General features: G+C 39.7%; 1 protein-coding gene across 1 annotated transcript in view; it reads right to left on the bottom strand.

Moving 5' to 3' along the window:
- Positions 1–20,385, bottom strand: part of AVEN (apoptosis and caspase activation inhibitor) — a 170,530-nt gene extending 150,145 nt beyond the window's left edge. The window contains exon 1 of the mRNA XM_080809902.1: positions 20,025–20,385. Coding sequence (XP_080666028.1) covers positions 20,025–20,267 — 243 coding nt within the window. The 5' untranslated portion in view covers positions 20,268–20,385. The remainder of the gene's footprint in view (positions 1–20,024) is intronic.
- Between the last annotated feature and the right edge of the window lie 2,605 nt (positions 20,386–22,990).

The following is a 22,990-nucleotide window of genomic DNA, read 5'->3' as shown; positions in this document are numbered from 1 at the left end:
AATACAGGAGTAGACAAGACAGAATCCTGCCCTCATGGAGTCGTCAAACAACAATCGAATGAACGAATATATAATGTTTTATAGATACATAAAAACAGTTGTTTCAGGTTGTAACTAATACTATAAAGGTAAAGTAGGATAGGAGCTGGAGGATGGTGAGGGCACAATTTGGTATAGAATAGTCAGGAATATCTCTTCAGAGAGAACATTTAAGCAGAGAACCTGATAGGATAAGGGAATAAACCATGCAAAGACTTGGGGATAGAAAGGCAGAATGTTCCAGGCTGCTGGTGCATAGGCCCTCAGGAGAGAACAATCCTGCCACATTCAAGGGTCAGAAACAATGGCCAGCGCCATTATACTGGCTACACTGGATTGAACTTGGAAGAGAGAGAATAATGAAGCCGAAGAAGCAACAGGCATCAGACCATGAAGGGCTATACATGGCATAATAAGAAATGTGGATCTTATCCTAGATGGGATGGGAAAGAGACCTGTAGAGACATGAAAAACGCAAGGTTTGGTCTAACCATCTTTCTCATTCTCCATCTCAACCACAAAAATTACTTTCAGATTCAGAGCTAAACATAAATGTTCCAATCCACTTCGTACTCAGTCTTAACAGCTCATGAAGTCAATACAAAGTCAAATAACGACTTTGAAGATGAATGAGGGGGTGCTTGGGTGGCTCAGTTGGTTGAGCAACTGCTTTTGACTCAGGTCATAATCCCAGGGTCCTGGGATGGAGCCCCAGGTCAGGCTTCTTGCTCGGCGGGGAGCCTGCTTCTTCCTCTCCCTCTACCTGCTATTCTGCCTGCTTGTGCTCTCTCTCAGTGTCAAAGTTAAAAAAAAAGAAAGAAAGAAATGAAAATGAATCAAGCATTCATTAAGCATTCATTCATTCATCAATCCACCCCCAAAACAATACTTATACATATCATAAATACCCTCAAATGCCAAATTATTCCTTTCTACTAGAGAAAAAAAAATTGAAAGATTACATTTAGCTTTTGAACTTATATTTTTAATATAAAAATCTCCCAACACAGTACAATGAATCCCCAGGTACCATTACCCAGCTTCCACAATTATGAATAATTTTCCAGTCTTGTTTTTATCTATCACCCTCTGCTTCCTCAAACACTCAAACACACACACACACACACACACACACACACACACTTTTTAGTGTATTTTTTTCCTGGAATATTTTTAAACAGATCTCGCACATCTATCATTTCACCCATAATATTTCATTAGGTTTCTCATATTAACCTTAAATATAAACACACGCCTTTGCCATACCTAACAAAAGAAATAATCCCTTAACATGACCTGGTCCATGCTCAAATTTCCTCCTAACAACTCAAATCTTTCCTTTTGTATTTGGTTTGTAAGAACAAGGATCCAAACAAGGCCAACATACTGTAAATGGCTAGTATGCCTCTGTAAGTCTCCTTTAACCTAGATTTGTCCTGCAGAATTTCCCACGTTTTGGATTTGATAGTTGCTTTTTTATGTTGTCCTTTAACTTGTTCTTCTATCCCACTTATTTCTACAAACTAGCAACTCTATCTAGTGACCTGGTTACAGGCCATTTAACACCCATTAGTGGTTACTGTTTAGATTAGTTCACTAAGAGCTGAAAAGTGGCAATTTTCTATCATTTCTTTAGCATTAGTGCAATATGTGTTTTTTCAAAAAAAAAAAAAACAACAAAACTTTCATCATCAACTATTTGGTTATCCTAAAGTATACAGTTCATTCAGGAAAAGATAATTGCTAAATCTTTTCCCTTCCTTTATCAATGTTCAGAATTGTGCACTGTTACCTAGCAGGCTCCAAAGATAACCAATGAGGGGGGTGGTTAATGTCATTAAAAAGTCCTATTTGCTGTCTTTCAATCTACTGCATTTCTTATTCATATTGATCTTCAAACAGTCCCATTCAGTGGAAGCTCTCAGGATGGGGCGGTTGCAGGGGATGACGGTTTGGTTATGGGAATATCTTAGGGGGAAAAAGACTAATGTTTATTATTGACCATAGGATATACAAGATTTTGGTTTTTCAGAAGATGGCATGGGTTTAAACAGTTGAGAAACACAGAGCAGGATTCCTCCAGAAAAAGATGAAGGATAAGAACTCCAAAAACCTTTAAAACAAAGTTTTCTTATCGTCGTAAGTAGATCACACTGCCTGCCTGTGATAGGCAGAATGGCTTCCTCCAACCCTATCCATGTCCTGATCCTCTGAAACCATGAATACACCGGGTTCACAGAAAAGGGGAATTAAGGTTGCAGATGGGAATTAAAGTGGCGAATCAGCTGATCTTAAAATAGGGAGATTACCATGGATATCCAGGTGGGCCCAATGTAATCACAGGTGTCCTTAAAAGTGGAAGAGGGGGCACCTGGGTGGCTCACTGGTTTAAGGCCTTTGCCTTCGGCTCAGGTCATGATCCCAGGGTCCTGGAATCGAGCCCCACATCGGGCTCTCTGCTCGGCAGGGAGCCTGCTTCCTCCTCTCACTCTGCCTGCCTCTCTGCCTGTCAAATAAATAAATAAAATCTTAAAAAAAAAAAGAGAGAGAGAGAGAAAAGGGAAAGAGGTGTGACTACGCAAGTCAGAGAGAGGCTAGGTTGCTGACTTTCAATTTAAAGAAGCTCGATGGTAAGGAATGTGGGCAGCTTCTAGAAGCCGGGAAGGAAAGGAAAAGGAAACACATTCCGCCTCAAGCCTCCAGAAGAAAACCACAGTCCTACCAACAACTTGAGTTTAGCCCAGTGAAACAGACCCAGATAGGGACTCCAGAACTAGAAGATATTAAGTTTGTATTGCTTTAAGCCACTAAGTATGCAACAATACACTACAGCAACAGTAAAAACAAACACACTGCCTGCAGAAAGAACTCTCCTGCTTTGAGCAGGACAGCGCTTTTAACCCAGCATCAGGTGGCGGTTCCACCGCATGCTAATTAAAGGAAAAGGGGAAAAAAATCTCATTTATATTTGTGAAATAAACAATCACAAATAAGAAGAGAGTCAAAAGATCAGGAATCAAAGAACTGATACATCAAAAACCAGGCCAGTCTATTCATTTCAATAGGTGGCCTTTACATTACAATTCGTCAGTTTATTTTACTTCATCTGAAATCCTCACATTCACCACTGTAAAACGAAACAAAACTACTTATTTGTGGTTACAGAGTTAGCTCTCTGTATTAGTCACCTCAAGCTGCCTCGACAAAATACCACAGACAGGGAGCTTAAGCAACAGCAATTTATTGCTTACAATTCTGGAGGCTGGAAACTCCAAGACCAAGGTGCAGGCAGATTCGGTGTGTAGGGAGGACTGCTTCTGGCCTGTACACAGCCACCTTCCCACTGTGCCCCTCACACGGCTGAGGAGAAAGAGAGCTCCAGTCTCTCGTCCTCTTATAAGGGCACCAACTCCATTAGCAAAAGGCCCCACCCTCATGACTTCATTTAACCTTTATCACCTCCCAAATACCGGCACCTGGGGGGTTAGGGCTTCCACATATGAATTTGGTGAGGACACAAACATGCAGTCCATGACACCATGAGTGATCATTATTTAGGTTAAAAAACAAAAGAAGGAAAGCTATCTTGCCCAGAGAATATTCATTAAAGAAAACTATCGAGTCATATAAATTATCATAAGCAAGAAGGAAAAGCTGGGACCATAAAGAGCTTCCAAATAGCATATCTATATACAACTTACGTGTTCATTAATATATTAGTATACATATAGATAGAGAGGGACGTGGGCCAACTGTCTGTGTTTATACAATGTATTCAGTCAGCTCCTGCACTAAAAAAAGATGCCTTCTCAATTTGTTCTCTTAAAATAAATGTGCATTTAAAAACCTACTAGCTTCAGAAGAGGGGAGATACAGACGGCTATGGTACCAACACGTCTCTATATACACGTCTCTATATACATAAATTGCAACTATAAACTCAGATTCTACAATCCAAAAAATTAAGAAAATAGTGTAAACAAAAGTCAATACACAAAGAGGCTAATAACCCGAAAGAGAAAAGAACTCCCAAAGTTTGTTATTTATTCCACAAAATTTATTCCACAGATACAGTTTTCCCTACACTCTAAGCCATTAATGCTCAGCAAAAAATGAAACTATGTTGAAATTTCACAAATACGGTCATACATAACCAGATCTGGAGTTTACACAAGTCAGTTTCTGTCACCAGTTTTATCTAGAAATACTGTATCAGGGATAAAATATTGAAGAGCATATTAAACTCACGGGTTTGCTAATTATCCCTGTCTGAATTACACTTGCCCATGACAGACACAGTGATGGTCAGTCAAGGATAATGACCACACATTTAAATGGTAAGAAACTTCATCATTAAAAAGTGTCCTTCTGTAACTCGTTTCTCTGATTCCCACTCCTTTTCCCTCTGTGGGTAAGCCTGTACTATTCCAACAGAATGAGGGGAAGAGGGGCATGAGAGAGAATGAGGAGTGTGTCTCAGAGTTCCAGGCTGGTTTGAAGTAAATGAACAATTTAGAAGGCCGTCAAAATTGAGGAGTAAAGAATTATCATCAGTACCAAGATTTTGCTGCTGTTGCTGTGGATTTTTTTTTTTTAAGATTTTATTTATTTATTTGACAGAGAGCCAGCAAGAGAGGGAACACAAGCAGGGGGAGTGGGAGAGGGAGAAGCAGGCTCCCCACGGAGCAGGGAGCCCGATGCGGGGCTCGATTCCAGGACCCTAGGATCATGACCCAAGCCGAAGGCAGGCGCTTAAGGACTGGGCCACCCAGGTGCCCCTGTTGCTGTGGTTTCGATCAGCTTAGCAAAGGCTTAGCAAACGTGGTCATTTGAGTAATGACTAAAGCAGGGAATGAGTGTTACTCCCGCTGGAAAAATGTTGGACTGCTTACCCCACCTGCTGTTCACTGGTAAAACTGTGATTTGCTCGCTGGTTTCATTTCATGGTTTCATTTCAGTGGCAAGCGAACACAGGCTCTGTGCTGCACCTGAGGCCTCAGAATGGCCAGAAATTTTCTCTTCATTGTTTGGAACCTGGACAAGGGCCTTGGAGTTAATACGTCTAGTTCAACCTTCATCTGATGGCTTGATTGTCCTTTATTGGATTAAGCCAAAAAGCACTTACACGTTTGCTATTATTCACTTCTTACGGCTAAAAATCCTTTAATCACAACTGTTTGCAAAGAGGAATGAGGCATCAGCATTTCGGTCACTTCTAAGCAATCTGCACTTCCAGAAGGGGTCCTTACAGAGCACTGGGAAGCTAATGCTTATTTTTGTTTCCTCTACAGGATGATTTAATTAATTACAATCTAGAATGATGGCACTCCAAAATCTAGCGTTCTCTTAAAGACTTTTCATTAAATGTTTTATAAGTGAGAGAAGGGGGAATGAGAATGAATTAATACTTGCTTGCTACAGACGTCCCAAATTTAGAAAAGAGAAAAAGAAACTGAAAAATTGAGAAGGCAAATGGGTGCAAAACTTTCCCAGTTGTTTTTTTTTTTTTAAAGATTTTATTCATTTATTTGACAGACAGAGATCACAAGTAGGCAGAGAGCAGGCAGAGAGAGAGGAAGGGAAGCAGGCTCCCCACCGAGCAGAAAGCCTGATGCAGGGCTCGATCCCAGGACCCTGGGACCATGACCCAAGCCGAAGGCAGAGGCTTAACCCACTGAGCCACCCAGGCGCCCACCCCCTTTCCCAGTTTTTTAATATCACATATCACAGCAGCCCACTAGGAACCTCTTAGGTTTAAGGAACTAGAATTTGGGAATGGGAGTATGGTTATAACTGTTTGGGGAGTACAGTGTGTTGAAGTCACATGCCTAGAATTTGGGGTACTGGGCAAAAACCTCAATTTCCTTTTTTTTTTTTTTTTAAGATTTTATTCATTTATTTGACAGAGAGAGAGCACAAGCAGGGGGAGCAGCAAGGAGAGGGAGGAGAGGGAGAAGCAGGCTCCCTACTGAGCAGGGAGCCCAGTATGGAGCTCAGTCCCAGGACCCTGGGATCATGACCTCAGCCGAAGGCAGATGCCTAACCCACTGAGCCACCCAGGCACCCCAGTTTCTTTGTTTTTTTTTTTAATTGAGGTATAGGGGCACCTGGGTGGCTCAGTGGGTTAAGCCTCTGCCTTCGGCTCAGGTCATGATCTCAGGGTCCTGGGATCAAGCCCTGCATCGGGCTCTCTGCTCAGCGGGGAGGCTGCTTTTCCCTCTCTCTCTGCCTGCCTCTCTGCCTTCTTGTGATCTCTCTCTCTCGGTCAAATAAATCAATAAAATCTTAAAAAAAAAAAAAAGAAAATTTAAAATAAAAAAATAAATTGAGGTATAGTTGACACCCAGCGTTACAATAATTTCAGGTGTACAACATAGTAATTCAATAAGTCTATATGTTAGGCTGTGCTCTCCCCAAGTGTAGCTACCATCTGTCACCATATAACATTATTACAGTATCATTGGCCATACTACCTATTTAGCACCTTTCATCCCCATAACTTATTCATTTCATAACTGGAAGCCTGCAACTCCCACTCTCCTTCCCCATTTTGCCCATTCCCCATGCCCCTCTCCTCAGCCAGCTACCAATCTGTTCTCTGTGAAAATCTCAATTTCTAAGTCATTTGGTGGAAAACCTTAAATTTCCACCTCCATATTTTACTATTCCACCTTTTGGTATCTCAAAGAGTAATGAGATATATATTAAATAAACTAGAAAGGGTTATTAAGTCAGTAGATCAAAAGGATGAACTATAATTCAATATAGCCTATTTGCTATATTAAAAATAAAAGACATTTATGTTTAATGGGAAAACATGAAAAGTATTTAATTGTTCTAGGAGGGAAAAATTCACAATTCATTGTTTTGATCACTCATAACAAAATATTAAATCTCCTCCTAGAAGTCAGAAGCCTCAAGTTCAAATATTAATCTCACCATCAACTCCTTGGCTGTATCCTTAAAAAGGCCTAACTCTACCCAATTACTGTTTCTTCACCTATAAAACTACATTTAATACTGCCTACCTCTTTCACAGGGAAATTCTGACAATTATTTAAATCTAAGGATTTCTTTTAGGGCCTATTCTGAAGAAGCAGTTTTGGTTCGTTTAAATTTTATTTTTTTATTTCCTTATTCCTATTAGTAATGCATGCTCATGGTAACAAAATAAAAATTAAAATAGTTCAGAAAGATACAAAGAAAAAAGGAAAAGTTCCCTCATCCTCCTTATCTCCTAGTCTCATTCCCTACAGCTAACCACTACAGGTTTCCCATACAGCCTTCCAGAAATATTCTCTGCATACGGATGAATATCTTCTTTTTACACAAATGGAAAGACACTCCACTGACTTTCCTCAAGTAACTGCTTCCCTCAGTAGAGGGCATTTTACATATCCACCCCAGTCTTTAGCAGGCACATGGCATTCCTCCACAGACACACCATGATTTATTTAACTAGTCCTTCTACATCAAGATTTGGAAGTTGTTTCTAGCCTTTCCTTAATTTAAAAAAGTTGCGATGATAATCAGCCACTTATATTTGCTAACTTGTTCAGACACACCTGCAAAATAAATTGCTAAATACAAAACTTCGGGACCACAGGCTAAATTTTGATGTCAAACTGCCTCATCTATAGATTGTATCAATTTCCATCAAATGAAGAGTATCAGTCAATACTGAATACGGTCAACACTTTTTTTTTTTTTTTTTAGTTACTGTAGATTTTTTTATTTTCAAAGAATAGTAAGGAGAATGTATATAACATTTTTTAAGTTTGTGTTTAGCTTTTTCACTGTGGGAAATACAAATATAATAAAATAATTTTATTGAGGGCCAGGCACTCTACTTGTCTCATTACATATATTTTCTATTTCAGTGAGGAAATACATTGCAAATAGGTATGTTCATTTTACTCATGAATAAAGGGAGGATTTTAGAGCATAAGTGACTTGGTGGAATCCAATGTTAGTGAATCTGAGGTGACAGGAGAGCTTATCCTGTGAGTACCTCATCTAGAAGACTGTAGAATCACAAAATCTGAATGATTTCCTTGATCAATGTGTACGATGTGTACGGTCAACACTTTTTTTAAAAAACAGTTTTAGGGGCGCTTGGGTAATACCTTCAGTTAGGTGTCCAACTCTTGGTTTCAGTTCAGTTGATGATCTCAGGACCCCGCATCAGGCTCCTCACTCAGTGGGGAGTCTGCTTGAGATTCTCTCTCTCCTTATTCCTTTCCCAACCACCCCCGCCCCCAGCCCACATACTCTCTGTCTCTAAAATAAATGAATCTTAAAAAACAACAATAACAACAACAGCAAAAAACAACCTACATAGTTTTAAAGACTCATTCTATAATGTAGTTTCATTAGGAAGTTTATCTACAAGGAAATTAACATGGATTTTTAAATATTTGTAAGCAATCTAACTTATGTGTCTACCATCTCTTTGAAGCAAATAAAAAACCCACAATTTCCATTTATCAAAATAAACAAAATTAATAATAATTTTTAAATTCAGGCACAAATTTTCTAGAAAAGAGAGTACTGGTTGCCACAATACAGTCAGCCATCATCAAAATGAAGGGCCATTGTATCATTACAGTTATTACCCTAAAATTGTACCATTATGCTAAAAATGTAAATGTCTCTAAATACTGGATACCAGTCTATGTTCCCCCAGGGTTTTAAAAGTGTTGCTATAATGCTAGTATCTTTTACCTAGAATGATGTGTGTAACAATTTTAAAATTATGCATAAGAAAACAAAAATTAGCCACAAGAATGCCCAGGCCTGGGTTAGGTCTTGACCTAACTTTACAGCATAAAGAAACATGAACAAAATGCTGGTGTGCTTTCATTCTTCCCTCCTAGGTTAAAAAAAAGATTTCTCTAATCCCAATATTTTCTACATAAAATAAACACAGCACAGTTTCGCAAATAAATTCTAGTTTAAATTTAACAAATATGTTCTCTTTCCAAGTCATTGCTAGCAGTTTAATAAATAGTTAAGGAAAACAACATAAACCCTAAAATTTCTTATGGAATCTAACATTTCAAATATCATAATAAAAAATACAGAATTATATAATCAGCTTTAAAAAAATCCTTTTTATTTAATAATTGACCCCCCAAAATGGCAAAAGATAGAAGTGGCAAGGAATCCAAAGTATAGATAAGATAAGAATAAAGCTTGATTGTCATATATTGAGTTTAACCAGATAAAAAGAGAACAAAATAGTGAAAAGGGGTTTTCTAGATAAAAGATCTCTCAAAGTGCCTGGCTGGCTCTTGAACTCTTGAACTCAAGGCCGTGAGTTCAAGCCCCACAGTGGGTGTAGAGATTACGTTAAAAAAAAAAAAAAAAAAATCTCTGGATGCTATAATTCCTGTTTTAGTCTCACAGTTTAAAATACCTGTTGTTTGCATTGAATTATCAAGCTTAATAGACTTAGAACTAGGAGAATATAAAATCCAATGTGAATTAGTGTTCATGTATAAATCTGGCCCTTGGGAGAGCAATCTCTTTTTAGATACCGAGCTTTCAACCACCAAAAGAAGAGTACTTCAATTAGTGTGACAAATGCAAATGAAACATAAAGGGTTCTCCTGACTTGAACTCCCAAAATGACACTACCTAAAAACACACTCTCTCTAGCTTGCACCATTTACCTTCTAAATTATCTTCTCAGTGCTATTAGTCATTCAACAAATATTTATGGAACTCTTTCTGAAAATCACAGTGTTGTGTCATGTACAGACCCTCAGGTGGCTTATAATTACTGAAACAGACATATAAGAAGTAAATCATTAATTGTAATAAAATGAGGGATGAAAGTAAGTACTACGTTTCCAAAGTACAACAATACTAATTGAGGAAAACCAGAAGCTTCACAGAGAAAAGTGGCATTTGAACTGAGCATTCAATAGAGGAGGAATATGATTTTGAAAAATACAACAGCAGAATGTGGGTTATAAACTATGGAATTCTGGCTAATTTAGGCTGAAAAGGAATTTACTAAAAGAATTTCCTAATTCTAAAGTAGCTCCTAAAATTGATGAGAAATCTAGAGGCTGAAGGAAGTAAAAGTCAGGAAATGGACTGTTGAGAACTCAAATACAGTAACGTAACAGAAACAGACCAGATAGGATGCCACGGTAACTGCCATAGTAAATAATCTCCAGTTGCCCCACATCTATGTGTTATTGCCTCAAGACTCAAAGCCTGGGGGCGGGGAGTGGGGGGAAGGATTCAAATCCTGATAAAAGACATTAATAAGTGAACTGACAAAATCTCACTAAGGTTAGATAATAGTATTCTCTCAATGTTAATTTCCTGACTGCAACCATTGTGCTGTGACTATGAAATTTCCTTGCTTTTAGGAAATATGCACTGGAATGTTTAGGGGTAAAAGGGCATTATGTCTGCCATTTACTCTTAAAGACTAAAAAAATCTTTAAGGGGGCCCTGGGTGGCTCAGTAGGTTAAGAATCTGACACTCCTTTTCAAAGTAGAAAATATTTATGTTTCTGATCATACACACATTTAAAAATTTGAATTTAAAAAAGGCAAAGTTCCACATAATCCCTGTATTTTCCCCATTCCAAACACAGTTAATAGTTTGGCATATACTTTTATTCTTTTAGGATTGTAATGCAAGCATGTATCTTATAAGTTTTACATAAGCACAATATTATTTTTTTTTTACCTTAAAAGTCTTATCATGATATCTTTCCAGTTTTGTATAGAAAAAAATGTACATGAAAATGTGAACAGTGATTATTTCTGGGTGGTAATTTTATCGGTAATTTTATTTTCTTCTTGGTATTTTTCTGTCATTTAATACACTACTTATCCATTCGTCTGCAAACTTATACTAGTTCCTTGAAAAAATAATTACTATCTGTCTGTAATTCTTCAACTCTAATACTTCAGCTTTCCGAGGTCCCATTCTGCATGAAATCACTGGGGTGCCATCTACCAGAGACACTAAGCCTCAAGCTTTAGCAGCACTTTCCTCTCCCCTCCCTGCCTGTCAGGAAGTCCACCGGAGAACAGATGGGGAACAAACCTGAGCCCTCCTCCCCACCAACTCTGTATAAAAACCATCTCTTTTTAGTCCACTTCCATCTTGTAAAATGAAAAATCGACTTGTCTACTTAATTTCTCCTTCCAGTGAATGTAAAATACATGCTCTTAAAAGAACATTTTCTAGTCAACTCTTAATTCAATGATTCTCTCAGCTGTGAAGAGGAGAAAACAATTTTTTTTAATTAACAGGAATTGTTTCTACAAATTCATACCAGCATAAAAAAGAAGCAGCAAACCAAAACACAACTTGGAAGTGATGTGAAGATTAGTAAGGGAAAATTGGAAGCCAAGCTTTGTCTTTTGAGAAATATTTATTTGTCATCAAGCTTTGCTTCCAGAAAACTCATAGCTTCTTTGGAAGGACTTATATATCTGTAAGGGATTAAGCCTTTTTCAGTAAGACCAGACTTTAATTAGCCCAAATATCCAACAAAGACATGTTATTTTATTATCAGTCTTGTAGTAAAAGGAAAAAATGAGGGTGAAGTATCTCGGTCCTCAATATCATGAAGCCAGCTCCTGAGACATGACCTTTCGATTAACAATAGAACCACAGATTACAAATCCACTATTTAAATGAAACCCACACTGCATTAGACTTTGAGAATGAATACTCACTAAATACTTTAAATTTTCCCAGAATGTAGCTGTTAATGATCTTTTCAAGCCAGAGATTATAGAAACCTAAACAGGATGACTAATTATTTCACAGAATACGCATGCATTAACAAAATCTTCCCACAGCTAAATACAGATAGGGAGGAATCACAGTACTGATAACCCAAGAATACACATGAATTTTTGATAACAGTCCTGCCATTTCAATTATGCTTTGCTTACGTTAATAATAAAATATGCTTGCTATCCCTCAACACAAGTTTGACTTGGTACTAAAAAAGTATTGAGGGACACCTGGGTGGCTCAGTTGGTTAAAGCATCTGCCTGCAGCTCGGGTCACGATCCCAGGATCCTGGGATAGCGCCCTGCATGCCTGTCCTCCCTGCTCAGGAGGGTCTCTGCTCCTCTGCCTGCTCATGCTCTCTCTCTTTCTCTCTCTCTCTCACTCAAATAAATAAAATCTTAAAAAAAAAAAAAAAAGAAGAAGCACTGATCAGACATATTTGTATCAGTCCTTAATAGTAACAGGACACTAAGGGAGGATTAGGTATATACAACAGGGAATTCATTCTATTACGCTCCTACGTATTTTTTTAATTTCCCTGCTATTTGCACATATCAAAGACATGACTGTAGGGAACAGTATCCCTGAGAGGCTGTTTTTACAGAAATTGTCTTTTAATAATTTAAGGCTGGACAAATTGGTTGGTCAAATTCTAAAACAACATCCTAGCAACATCAAGATAAAATTAAGCACATCGATTTTGTATCTTGTCGTCATTTGGCACCTATTCAAAAGTGAAATATCATCTTTTCTTTTAATTTTTTATTTAAATTCAATTAGCCAACATATAGGACATCATTAGTTTCAGATATAGTGTTCAATGATTTATCACTTGCATATAACACCCAGTGCTCATCAGATCATGTACCTTCCTTACTGCCCATCACCCAGTTACCCTATCCCCCCACCTCCCCTCCAGCAACCCTCACTTTGTTTCAAAAGTGAAATATCATCTATATCAATTACCCATGCACTGCTCCATGACACCTTTATAGAAAATTTTCAAACTTACAAAATTGTTGAGATTTCCATCCAAAAGAGAAAAAAATTAACAGTATTAAACCATTTGCTCTTGGTTCCGCAACACACCCACATGCGCACGCACACACACTTGCACACACACATACACAAAGGCTTCTAATGAAAGAAAATGAAATTTCAAAAAGAATGAATCCAATGTCCCAATAAGCTCATCAGTAGTATCTATAAAAAAGAAATAATTATGTGTCAGTATGGTCTTTATTTCTCCCTTCGATATTTCAAAGTGCATCAGGAAATAGTGATATCTTGAAAAGAAAACACATTTTCAACCACTTAATTTCTTTTTTATAAAAGTCTAAAGGGGGGCGCGCGGTGGCTCAGTCAGTTTAAGTGTCCAACTCTTGATCTCGGCTCAGGTCTTGATCTCAGTCATGAGTTTGAGCCCCGAACTGGGCTCTACGCTGGGCATGGCACTTACTTTTTTAAAAAGTCTAAAGGGGTGCCTGGCTGGCTCAGCTGGCAGAGCGCTCAACTCTTGATTTTGGGGTTGTGAGTTCAAGCCACATGTTGTAGGTAGAATTTACTTTAAAATAAAAAAAAACTAAAACAAAACAAAAACATCTAGAAAGTCATGCGGTGTTGTGGGTAGGACCAAATGATCTATACGGCCTCTCTAAAGCTCACTTGCCCAGTACTCTGGAAAACAATTACTACTGTTCCTACAGAAAACAGAAGCCCAATGGCAGAGTAACTAATTCCCCCAGAAAACAGACCTGGTGGTCTCGAATTATGAGCTTGCCATTTCTCATTTTAGCATCAGTTAAAACAACAATGGTGACACTGTTAAGAACAATTGGAAACCATATTCTGCAAAGGGTGCATAGCCCCCACACCAAAAATTAATAAATAAATAGAACAAAGCCAATTCTCTGGGTAAATACATGTAATAAACTATCTTCCTTTAAAAAAATAAAAGAAAAAAAAAAAAGAAAGTAATGTGATCTTAGTCAATAGCCCCCAAAATGGAGTATACATGTACCTGGGGATTCATGAACATTTCTCAAAAACATATGGAAAGGATTTTTAAGTTTCAGATACTCAATCAGTGTCCAAACTCTTTCCCAAAACCTGTCCTAGAAAGTACTTGAGGACCGTGGCAACCCCTTCTCAGCCATTCTCACTCTGACTGTGGTGAATTCCCTGAGCAAGAAAAGGGATAATTTTAAATATAGATGTGGATTTTGAGAAAGTATAACTCAAAGACCGAGTAACAAGTTCTTTTGCAAGTCATGAAGTTTCCAAATCTTTACTTTCAACAGAATTTAAGGAAGACCTAATCCAGTTGTCAGCTGATAGATCATTAAAAAAAATTTATAATAATTATTTTGGTATATAATTAGAAAGGTATTCCAAGAGTTGAGTGACACATATGATGAAACTCCAGCCATTACCATCTACTAATGTTTCTCAGTCCTTATACACTTATAAAAATAAAAATTAGGAAGAGAATTTATTCTGAATCCTATCTCATTCAGGAATAAGCAATATTCATCCATGGATACCTGCATAAATTCATTAGGGAAAATGAGATCCATTTACAATAAAATTTTACCTTTATGTATAACAATTGCTAATCAAAATAAATTGTATATTAATCAATATAATCTTAATTTTATTAAGAAAAAAATTTTACATCCAAGCCCTAAGGTTACAAGGTTTTATTAAAAAATCAAAATTTGGGGCGCTTGGGTGGCTCAGTGGGTTAAAGCCTCTGCCTTCAGCTCAGATCATGATCCCAGAGTCCTGGGATTGAGCCCCGCATCGGGCTCTCTGCTCCGCGGAGAGCCTGCTTCCTCCTCTCTCTCTGCCTGCCTCCCTGCCTACTTGTGATCTCTGCCTGTCAAATAAATAAATAAAATCTTAAAAAATAAAATAAAATAAAATAAAAAATAAAAATTTGTTATAGGGAAGCAAGTGATTGCTAAAAAGTTTTCAGGTTTGAAAATATGTTACATTGGATAAAATTCTACAGAAGATGTGGAATTAAAACATGAAATAAAAAGAAGAAATAATATAAATCTTCTCGCTGCTGAAGAGCTTATTAATGCGATTCTTTAATGGATGATGATGAATATCAAATCACTATCGTAATTAGACTCCATTCAGGTTTAAGAATGATATGACAGTTATATTTAAAATGTCAAATATAGGGGCACCTAGGTGGCTCAGTTGGTTAAGTGTCTGACTTCAGCTCAGGTCATGATCCCAGTGTCCTGGGACTGAGCCCCACATCGAGCTCCCAGCTCAGCAGGGAGTCTGCTTCTCCCTCTCCTCCCTACTTATATTCTCTTTCTCTCTGAAATAAATAAATAACATCTTTTTTTTTTTAAGGCACATATACACTTAATTAATTAATTAAAATGTCAAGTATACAATATGGCTGGAAATTTTATGTTCTGAAACCATCTGAACCATTGATCAAAAAAGTTAGCTGTAGGGGCGCCTGGGTGGCTCAGTGGGCTAAAGCCTCTGCCTTCGGCTCAGGTCATGATCTCAGGGTCCTGGGATAGAGCCCTGCATCAGGCTCTCTGCTCAGCGGGGAGCCTGCTTCCCTTCCTCTCTCTCTCTGCCTGCCTCTCTGCCTACTTGTGATCTCTGTCAAATAAATAAAAAATCTTTAAAAAAAAATTAGCTGTAATATTAAAGTACAAGTACATAATTTATTAAAAAATTTTAAGCAGAAAACTAGCAAAAAGCATCAATAATGAAAATATGTAAGTGATATAATGGTCAGTGAGAAAAGCAGACCTCAAAACAGTAAACATTAGCAAGGATAAAGATGCCAAAATAATGTTTGAGGAGTGGTCTGCAGCAGCAGGGAAAAGGGCCAATTCCAATACCAAGAATTAATCTTTTTTTTTTCTTTTAAAGACTTTATTTTTAAATAATCTCTACACCCAACGTGGGACTCGGGACTCAAATTTACAACCCTGAGATCAAGAGCTGCACACTCTGTTGACTGAGCCCGCCAGGTGCCCCTTACCAAGAGTCAATCTTAAAGCAATTTTCTTTTAGGACACTTAAGCACGTTCTGTTTCTAACCAAATTTACTTCAGGCTTTCTGAAAAGGGGGAAATATAGCCCAGAGGCTGTCAGGTGTGAACTTTAATAGGCCCTCAATCTCTGTCTGGCTGACACAATGAAGATGACCCCTTTCAGTGACCAGGAGGGAGCAAGTGCTTTAGAAATCTACCAGCAACTTGGATTTGACATATTTTCTTCTTCCAGGTCCATGGTAAACTTGACCATCAAAGTCAGAGAGTTCCCTTTTACTGAAATAGTAGCAATGAAAATGCCAAGGGCATCTAGGATTAATTATTATTCAAGCAATGGACTTACACTATTGTTTGCAAAGCAAAAGTTTGGTCGGAAAAAAAAATCACCTCCAAGTTCTTACTCTCCTTAATGCAGCTATAAACGGCTGCCTTATTTTTTACTAGACATAAATAATTCAGAAATGATTAAAAGCAGCTGCCATATGAATGTGGCCCAAGAAAGCAAAGATCTGCTGTCACCCACAATAAGTGAATACGATATCAGTATTAACTTCATTACCATTTTGGGACACGAGGAAAACAAAAGTGTGTGAAAGGATCATAAAACAGTCCACCATACGTCCCTTTCCAAAGCTCAGGTCACTCCAGGGCAGTTTAGGGAAGCAGCTGAAAAAACAGTTCTGGAATCAAAAAGCCTGGGTTGAATCCCGGCTCTGCGATTTTCTGATTGTGTGATAATGTATGTTACTTAACCTCTCCTAAGTGTGAGTTTTCTGACTGTGCCTCAGTTTTCTCACCTCACACTAAGTGCTCAATAAATGTGAGGTACTAGGATTACTACAAGGAGGAAAAAAGGAAAGGAAATTCCAAGGACTGCCAATAGGCCTTGAACTCCCTCTCTGCTAGTAGCTCATCAAAAAGAAAAGTCTAATACTAATAAATCCAGTATTTTTTTTAAGTTAATGACTATATCCAGGGCAATACCAGGCTTCTAGTGGATAGTCAATGAAGATAATTAGCCTTATGATATGCTTACCCAAACTCCACAAACTTAGGGTTCATGCCACCTACAGAGGGAATGATGTAAGGGCAAGAGACTAGCAGACACAAAGTGCTCAGCAAAGTTCCCTTGATGTATGACTTGTCTCGAAAGTTGTTCTGTTTTATTTTGTCTTGATTTCCATTTACCAGTCATGTGTGTGTAGTGGTCCAAAGTAGAAAGCAAAAGGCGTAAATAGTATTAAATTCTGGAGTTACATAACTAGCTGGTCCTTACATGGCTAAACCTCTGTTACGAATTTTTTTCTTTCTGATCATTTCAATTACTCTCCGTTTGGGGCACAAATGCAACATAGAACATGAGAACAAGGAGGCCTCAGGCAGGGCCATCAATTAAGTCCCACTTAATCGTTAGGCACCAAGAACAGTACTCTTAGCAAGCCTAACGATGACTGATACTTCAGAATCTAAGAAGTGGAAGGAACTAAGAGGTCACAAACCAAATCAAAATGAAGGAGTAATCCCTTCCAACGTCTCTTAGTACAGCTTTGACAAGATGAGGGTGGGGGTAACAGAGGTGGAAGCAGTGGTGGCCAAGGCTCTCAGTGATGACCCAAGGGCCGGGCCACACGTTCATACCCACTGACATACCAAACCACGAAACTAAGCAGTGAAAAAATCCCAGAAGAAAATATAAAATAGGGTTCTTTTTAAGGCTACCCCAAAATGAGATAGAAGCCTAAAAGGTTAACAGAATTGGTTACAATATTGGCATAAATAAAAAAACATATTATTTCCTCTCTACACAATATACCACCATTTTACTCAATTTAGTTCCACAGAGATGAGTAAGATAGAAGCACCTTCATTCACTCAACTCAAGAAGTTAATGACACTTGCTATTAAAGGCCTATGTGCCAGACATTTCAGTCAGTACCAAAGATACTGTTACTACAGTTACTGTGAAGATGTGACCCCGGCAGCCAGAGTGTGTACCTTGTTCTCAATAAAGTGGTGAGTGGTTCATAGAAATGCAAGAGATAGGAAAAGAGTTGAGTCAAAAGTAGCTTGGTATAAACCCCAGCTCTGACACCAGCTATAAAAACTGAGGCAAGGGGCGCCTGGGTGGCTCAGTGGGTTAAGCCTCTGCCTTCGGCTCAGGTCATGATCTCAGGGTCCTGGGATCGAGCCCCACATCGGGCTCTCTGCTCCACAGGGGGCTTGCTTCCACCTTCTCTCTGCCTGCTTCTCTGCCTACTTGTGATCTCTCTCTGTGTCAAATAAATAAATAAAATCTTTAAAAAAAAAAAAAAAACTGAGGCAAGTCAATTAACTGAGATAAACCACAAGAGACCCTGGACTCCAGGAACCAAACTGAGAGTTACAGAAGGGAGGGGTTGGGAGAATGGAGTAACCAGGTGATGAGTATTAAGGAGGGCACGTGTTGTGATGAGCACCGGGTGTTATATGCAACTACTGAATCCTTGAACACTACATCAAAAACTAATGATGTACTGTAATTTGGCTAATTAAACAATTTTTTAAAAATGAAGATTTTATATATAAAATAGATATAAAATGACATTATTATAAAGTTTAAACAACCTTACGTAGTTTAAGAAGTAAATTTGTAATCAAGTTATATATACATATATATGCAACATATACAATTGAGCCTTGCGTACCTCCTGGGATAGCGGTGTCATGGAAAAACCTATATATAACTTTGATTCCCTAAAAACTTAACTATTTATAACCTACTGCTGACCAGAAACCTTACCAATAACATAAACAGTTGATTAAGACATATTTCGTATGTTGTATGTATTAGAGACTATATTTATAATAAAGTAAGCTAGATTATAGGAAACATTAAGAAAATCATGAAGAGAAAATACATTAACAGGATCCAAAAAAAATCCCCGTGTAAGTGGACCTGCAAACCCATCTTGTTCAAGAATCAACTGTATAAAGTTGTTATAAGGACAAAATGTGTTATATAGTGTGCACTAAATTGATCTGAGTTTCCATCATGCTGCTAACCTGAACCTAAGAATTTATCAAATTTTACTTATTACTTACCTTGATCCTAACCAGGTTAAATGTTACAATTAATTTTAAGTTTTCTAATTTTTTTCAAGCTCTGTATTTCTGTATACAAGTACTATTTTTAGGGACATCTTACCTACTGTGAGCATAAGACACTCCAAACATTTCAGTAGCAGGAAATTTTGCCTTCACGAAAAATTTTTTTAATCTATGCACATGAGAATTCAAATATACGACAGTTTGGTAGTAGACATGTTAAAATAACAGAACAGCTCATAAAGAGATTGTACTGAAACCCCTTTGGCCAATATCAGTGGAATAAGAGTTTGCCTATCATTCCCTACTCAAGCTATACGAAGTGTCATGAATGTGTGAATAAGGTCGATCACACTGCTTTTAAAATTCAGACCTGGCTGCTGAAACATCTATTTTCGGGTTGAAAATTTTTTAAAAACACGAAGGCCAGAGACCCCTTATTCCTACACGTATGTAGTAAAAAAAAAGAACTATGCCATTAGAAGAGAGAACTGTGCATCTGATCCCGCCCCAAAATACTATGGAGTCCAGTCCGCCGGGGGCATTCTTTCATTCAGAAACCCTTTATTACCTTACCATGTGCTAGGCCTTGACAGTGAACACAACACCCCCCCCCAAAAAAAAACAAAAAAAAACAATAAAAAACCTTCCCTCCTAATAACAGGAATGTCTGCCGGTACTGTAAAGCTGCCCAAATAGCTCTTCCAGACCAAGCCCTGGCCGCACCCCCACCCCATGAGGGTCAATCACACGGACACCCCACCGGAATCCAACGGGCACGCTAGCCTTGCAGCCCTAACACACCCTGGGTTCTTAGCTCTTCTGGGTCTGGACCCCTCCGGCATCTGGGGACTCCCCGAGAGCCGCCTCTCCCGCCCCAGCCCCGGGTGGAGGTAGCCCGGGGGCTCGCCCCTAGAGGCGCCACGTGCACACCCGGCGCGCGCTCCCGCCGACCTCCGCCCGTCCCGCGCAGGCGCAAGCGCAGGCGCCGCGGCCGCCCGGCTGGCGCGCGCCCCGCAAGCCGGTAGCGGCTCCTGCCTCGCGGCCAGTCCCTATCAGCCCATATCCCACCATCCGAAGCCTCTTACCGGCGGTCTGGCCCCGGCGCCCCGGCCTCCTGGCTGCCGGCGGCCGCCTCGCGGGGCGCCTCCTCCTCGGCCACCGCGGCCGCCTCGGAAGCCACGGCCGCGACCCCGGCGGCCGCCACTGTCCCCGCCGCCGCCGCCTCTTGCCACTGCCGCTGCGGCTCCTGCCCGGTCTCGGTCCCCGCCTGGCCGGTCACGGCCGGGCCGGCGGCCGCGGCCCCCCCGAGCTCCTCGCTCCGCCTGCATCTGGCCGCCGCCGGCGGTGCTAAGCGCGCGGGAGCGGGACCGCGGCGGAGACGCCCTGGCCGCACCGGAAACGGGTTGCTCGAAAGAGCCGGGAGCGACGGGCCCCCGGTGGCGGCGAGCGCGGGGTGCGGGGCCGGGGATGGAAACCGGCCGCGGCGGGGGCGGGGCGGCCCGAGGCCTGGCAGGTGGGGCCAGAACCCCGGCCCGGGGAAGGCTGGGGATTCAGAGGAAAAGGCCCGACGTGGGAGCGGGAAGTGGGGAGACGGTCGGGCTGGAGGAACGCCCGTGGCTTAAGGATGGGTTATAAATGGATGGATTAAGCCGTTTGTATAATAGGAACTCGTTTTTGTTAAAAGGAAGGAAAATACGAATATGAATGTATTTGCATTTTTTTAAAAATCTGAAACGTATAGTACCAAAATGTAATCAGAGGTTAACCGTATGATGAGACTCCCATTGAATTATTTTTTCCTTTTTTCCCCGTTTAATCTCCGGATTTTCAAGAATGAATGTGTGTAATTATTAAAATAATTCTGAATTCAGGGATCAGGAGGAGGTGTGGAGGAAAAGGTGGGTGGGTCTCAAGTGAGAGGTGTGGCCTACAGCAAGCAACTGGGATAGCACAGTGCAAAACTGGTAATGGATGGAAGGGTTCCCAAGTCCTTGGGAGAACTTGTAGAAATGTCTTCTTTAGCTCACATTATTGAGCACATGAGTGTTTAATTCTGTCATCCTTACTTTGCAAATGAGAAGCAGCCCTAGAAGTTAAACAACTTGCCTTAAGTGGTGGAACTGGCATTTTAACTCAAGCGGGCTCACTCCAGTCTATTCTTGTGTGTGTGTGTGTGTGTGTGTGTGTGTGTGTGTGTCACTTATTTAGTAGAAATTTTTGAGATTCATCCATGATTTAATAATTATATTCTTTTTTATTACTACATAGTAATCCTTTTTTTTTTTTCTGTCTAGTCTATTTTTTTAACCAGGGGGAAGAAGGGCAATTGGTTATATGGGTACATGGGAGCCATTTTTAAGTTTGTATTACAGAAACCACCTAAAATAAAAAGGGCTAAAACTCCCCTCAATCAGCACAGCAAAACAAGTGGCTTTTTTACCCCCTTCCCAGTCTTTTCTTATATCCATATATACTTAACACTATTCATTGCTTCTAATTGTCTACTCTAGGCCAGGCACACTGCTTGGTCCTGGAGATTTAAAAAAAGAAGAAGAAGAAGAAGAAAGAACGTGAAAAAGTAGCCGCTGTCCCTGCCTTTACGTAGCTCACTTTCCATTTTCCCTAAGGAGGATAATCTTGTAAACAGATGACTGCACTAGTGTGCTGAGTGCAGTGAAAAGTTCAGGTGAAGGCCCAAAGGAAGAAAAAAAAAAAAACAAAACCATGCCTAAATGAGTAGCTTAAGGCCTCAAGAGAAACAGACCCTTGAGCCAAGGCCTAATGGTTAAGCAGGAATTTGCCTGGTTGATAAGTGGGATATGGGAGCTTTCTAGATGAAGGGAACCGATGAAGGATTATGAACTAGAGAGAAACAACCTTAAACATAGTGACACAGTGTGGTTCTGAGTCCTTCCTACATAACACTTCATTTAAACCTCTCAGAAGTCTATGAGGTTATACTAGTGTCCGTCCTATTTTACAGATGACGGATCTAACAAAGGAACTTCCACGATCACACAGCTTACATTGGAACTTTGGGCAGTCTGGCTTCCGAGTCTATGCTGTTAACCACCAAGAAAATCATTCTGTAGAGGAAAGTTAGAATCCTAGGCAGAGCCATTAGGAATCTACTGGAATAGTTCCCACCACAAATGATCAGAGCCTAAATGAAGTTGAAAGCCAAGGAGGCAAATAATGGGAGAATGGATAGGGCCTCATCACCAGTTAGTTGTAACTGGGGTGGGAAGGGGGTGAGAAGTTAGAGGTCACGCCCAGGTTTCTTGCTTGGTGGTAGTTAATGACGCCACTTAGTCAACAGAGGGAATACAGTGATGGAGATGTGTCAGGGAAAGTTGTCAGATTAACAGTATTTTTTTTTAAAGATTTTATTTATTTGACAGAGACACAGCAAGAGAGGGAACACAAGCAGGGGGGGTGGGGGAGGGAGAAGCAGGCTTCCTGCTGAGCAGGGAGCCTGACATGGGGCTCGATCCCAGAACCCTGGGATCATGACCTGAACCGAAGGCAGATGCTTAACGACTGAGTCACCCAGGTGCCCCTTAACAATATTTTTCAACATTGTATATTGTTCTGTGTTATTTCATTGTCTTAATAATGAACATATTTGTCAGTGGACACTATTAATTCTCACACAGTACATCAAATTTTTCTTTTCCATCTCCACTGATCCCCAGCCTTTCCCTTTGTTTTATTCCTCCACACTCTATCTTCCTCATTTTTTTCCATATCTCTACTTGTCAAATTAAGACTGTCAGTGGCACCCAGGATTAAGTTATTCATCCCCATGCTTAACTCTCAAAGTCAACAATCCTACCTCTAGATAAACACTAAACAGGAAGACGAAAATGGTACCAACAAAGGTATCCTTTTCCCTGTGCACCATAAAGGGGCTAAGAGGAGATATAGAAAGATAGGAAAGGCGCGCGCGCGTGTGTGTGTGTGTATATATATATATATATATATATATATATTTTTTTTTTTTTTTTTTTTTTAAGGAAAGGCATTTTTAAGAATGCACTGGGCAGGGATG

Source organism: Martes martes, assembly GCF_963455335.1.
Source record: "Martes martes genome assembly, chromosome: 7".
NCBI classification, from domain to species: Eukaryota; Metazoa; Chordata; class Mammalia; order Carnivora; family Mustelidae; genus Martes; species Martes martes.
Note: the sequence above shows the minus strand (reverse complement) of the source record. Positions and strands in the feature narration are given on the sequence as shown.